This window comes from Carica papaya, chromosome 6, assembly GCF_054855325.1.
Source record: "Carica papaya isolate Zhongbai chromosome 6, ASM5485532v1, whole genome shotgun sequence".
Taxonomy (NCBI): Eukaryota; Viridiplantae; Streptophyta; class Magnoliopsida; order Brassicales; family Caricaceae; genus Carica; species Carica papaya.
In genome coordinates this window covers 32,428,909-32,432,109 of record NC_142314.1, presented here as the reverse complement: position 1 = coordinate 32,432,109, position 3,201 = coordinate 32,428,909, and the positions used below count along the sequence as shown (strand labels likewise).

General features: G+C 29.8%; 1 protein-coding gene across 1 annotated transcript; it reads right to left on the bottom strand.

Moving 5' to 3' along the window:
* Nucleotides 1–605: 605 nt before the first annotated feature.
* Nucleotides 606–1,848, bottom strand: LOC148253543 (secreted RxLR effector protein 161-like). The gene is made up of 2 exons (XM_088223400.1): nt 1,761–1,848; nt 606–898 (listed from the first exon to the last, which is right to left on the bottom strand). The coding sequence occupies exons 1-2, from the start codon at nt 1,846–1,848 to the stop codon at nt 606–608; spliced, it is 381 nt and encodes a 126-aa protein (XP_088079526.1).
* Nucleotides 1,849–3,201: the final 1,353 nt, after the last annotated feature.

The following is a 3,201-nucleotide window of genomic DNA, read 5'->3' as shown; positions in this document are numbered from 1 at the left end:
AAAACAAAAAAAAAAAGAAAAAAGAAATTAGGCGGCTGTACTCCGACACCAAATATATATCTGTATATGATATGTATATATATATAATAAAAAAAAGGAAAAGGGAAAAGAAAAATTAGGCAGGGGCTGTACCCACTGCACCAACACAGATATATATATATATATATATGTAATGTGTTCAAAAAAATTAATAATAATAGTAATAATATATTTACAATAATTTTTGAAATTTTTTTAATCGTAAAGATATATCATATTTGATTTTTTAATTAATATATATATGTTTGTCATTTGTGTAATTTTGAATTAAATATTATATATGATATAAATTTATTAGGACTAACTGCATATAGATAAATTAACGTCCCCACGTTCAATGAATTCTCTAATCAAGTGGTACATCCTCAGAATGTATTTGAACTTTTGATGCAATTTCGACTCATTTACTTAGCGATCGCTCTAATATTATCACACAATAATGGAACTATACCTTCTATTCAAGAAACCACACCAAGTTCAGTTAAGAACTTCATCTAAAGATCTTCCTTAGCAGCTTCACTTGCTGCAATATATTCTACTTCGGTTACTGAATCAGCTACCGTAGCTTATTTGAAACTTTTATAACTCACTGCATCACCATTTAAGGTGAACATATAACCAGATATAGATTTGTTATCATCTTTATATGAAGCAAAACTTGCATCAGTAAAACCTTCCAGTTTTAACTCTGATTCTCTATAAATGAAGAGTTGGTCTTTAGTTCTTCTCAAGTACTTAAAAATGGTCTTTACCACTTTCCAATGTTCCTTACTAGGATTTGCCTGATATTGGCTAGTCACTTCTAGTGCATAAGCCACATCATGACGTGTATATGTCATGGTATACATGATAGCTCCCACTGTGTTAACAAACGGGACTCTTCAGAAGTCTTAGGACAATTATCTCTACTTAAAGTAATTCCAGTGCTTATCGGTAGATAGCCTCTTTTAGAATTTTTCATATTAAACCTCTTCAGAATGGTGTCAATGTATATAAACTGGGAAAGTCCAAACAACTTATTATATCTATCTTTATAGATCTTTATTCTCAATATATAAGTTGTTTCTCCCAAGTCTTTCATGGAGAACTGTTCAGATAGCCAAATTTTAGTATTTTGTAATGCTGGTATGTCATTCTCAATGAGTAATATATCATCTACATACAATACTAAGAAAATAATTGAACTCCCACTAGCCTTTTTGTACACACAAGGTCCTTCTTCACATCTAACAAAATTGAACTTTTCAATTGTTTTGTTAAAACGAATATTTAAACTCGGAGATGTTTGTTTTAATCCATAAATAGATCTTTGTAGCTTGCAGACTTTATCATGATCAGATGGGGATATGAAACCTTCAAGTTGTGTCATATACACATCCTTTTCTAAGTCATCATTTAAAAAAGTTGTTTTCACATCCATTTGTCATATCTCATAATCATAATATACAGTTATAGCCAGTAAAATCTGAATTGATTTGAGCATTACTACAGGGAAAAATATTTCGTCACAATTGATTCCCTCCTTTCGATGATATTCCTTAGCAACAAGATGGGCTTTATAGTCTCCACCTTTCCGTCTGCTCCAATCTTTTTCTTAAAAACCCATTTATAACAAATAGGCTTTATATTCTTTGAAGTTTCAGTTAAAGTCCAAACTTTGTTGACCTTTATGGATTCCATTTCAGATTCTATAACTTTTATCCATTTCTCATAATCAAAACCTTGCATAGCCTCTTCATAGGTCTTGAGGTCATCATCAACATGATTAACCTCATTAGTTACATCATCTTGCACTAAAAGATTTAACATGTCCAGTGCATGATGTTGTCTACCAGACCTTTTAAGAGGTTCGTGTATAACTTGCTCACTTTATACTAGATTAGGTTGCTGTTCAATCTGATTTTGAACAAGTTCATTAACTAGTCCTTAAACAACACTTGTTTCTTGAACCTCAACCATTGGAGATGGCAACTTCCTTGTCATTTTCAAAATATCTAGTAAAGATTGTTCAACCTATTTCTCATAATCCTCTTCTTATATTGATTCATTAGTTTCTTGAATTTCATCAAGTTCAATTCTTTTACCATAATTTCCTTCAAAAAGAAATTTCCTTTTCAAAAATGTTGCTCCCCTGGCCACAAAAACTTTATGGTCAGATGGGTAATAAAAATAATATCTCATTGTTTCTTTAAGATACCCAGTGAATATGCACTTATTAGATCTTGAGTCAAGCTTATCAGTTTGTAATATCTTAATATAAGCTGGACAACCCCAAACTTTAACGTGCTTTAGGCTCGGTTTACGTCCTTTCCATATCTCATATGGTGTTGTAGAGACTGATTTAGTTGGTACTTTATTTAACAAATATATTGCAGTTTCTAAAGCATAATATCCCTATAAATAAATTAGAAGATCTGTAAATCCTATCATTGATCTCACCATATCTAATAAGATTCGATTTCTTTACCCAGTGTGCATCCTAATTTTTGAAGTTCTTAAATGAGACAAATCATATTCAAAATATGGGACCCAACTGGAGATTTAATAGTCAACTTAGATTCAAATAAGACTCAGATAACTGGTATCTAGCTGTTCTGTTTTATACACCATACATCTTCTTAACATAATCGATGATTGCATGAGAATCTATATCCTCATGTTTCTTCTGTAGTTCAGAACTCATAGAAGTAAGAATAAAATTATGAGTTCAGAGCTCATAAATTTAATTTTATTTAAATTATCTATATGCAGTTAGTCCTAATAAATTTATATCATATGTAACATTTAATTTAAAATTACACCAAGAACAAACATACATGTATTAATTAAAAGATTTCAAAAACTATTGTAAATAAATATTATTACTATTATTATTAATTTTTTTTGAACACATTACATATGTATATATCATATATATATGTGCGTGTTAGTGCAGTGGGTACAGCCCTGCCTAATTTTTCTTTTTTTTTTTATTTTGTATATATATACATATCGTATACATATATATATTTGGTGTAGGAGAACAGCCGCCTAATTCTTTTTCTCTTTATTTTTTTGTTTTTCATCGTCAATATTATATATATACATCTCTCATATACATATATATTTCGAAGGCGGCAGGGATACAACCCAAATTTTCTTTTTTTTTTTTCAGATTATATA

What these genes read in the sequence shown, in the direction of transcription:
- LOC148253543 (XM_088223400.1), bottom strand. Translation starts at nt 1,848, where the DNA reads ATGTTAAATCTTTTAGTGCAAGATGATGTAACTAATGAGGTTAATCAT. An exon ending in CTATGAAGAGGCTATGCAAG is followed by an intron (nt 899 to 1,760) that starts GTTTTGATTATG and finishes TTGTTAACACAG; the next exon opens with TGGGAGCTATCATGTATACC.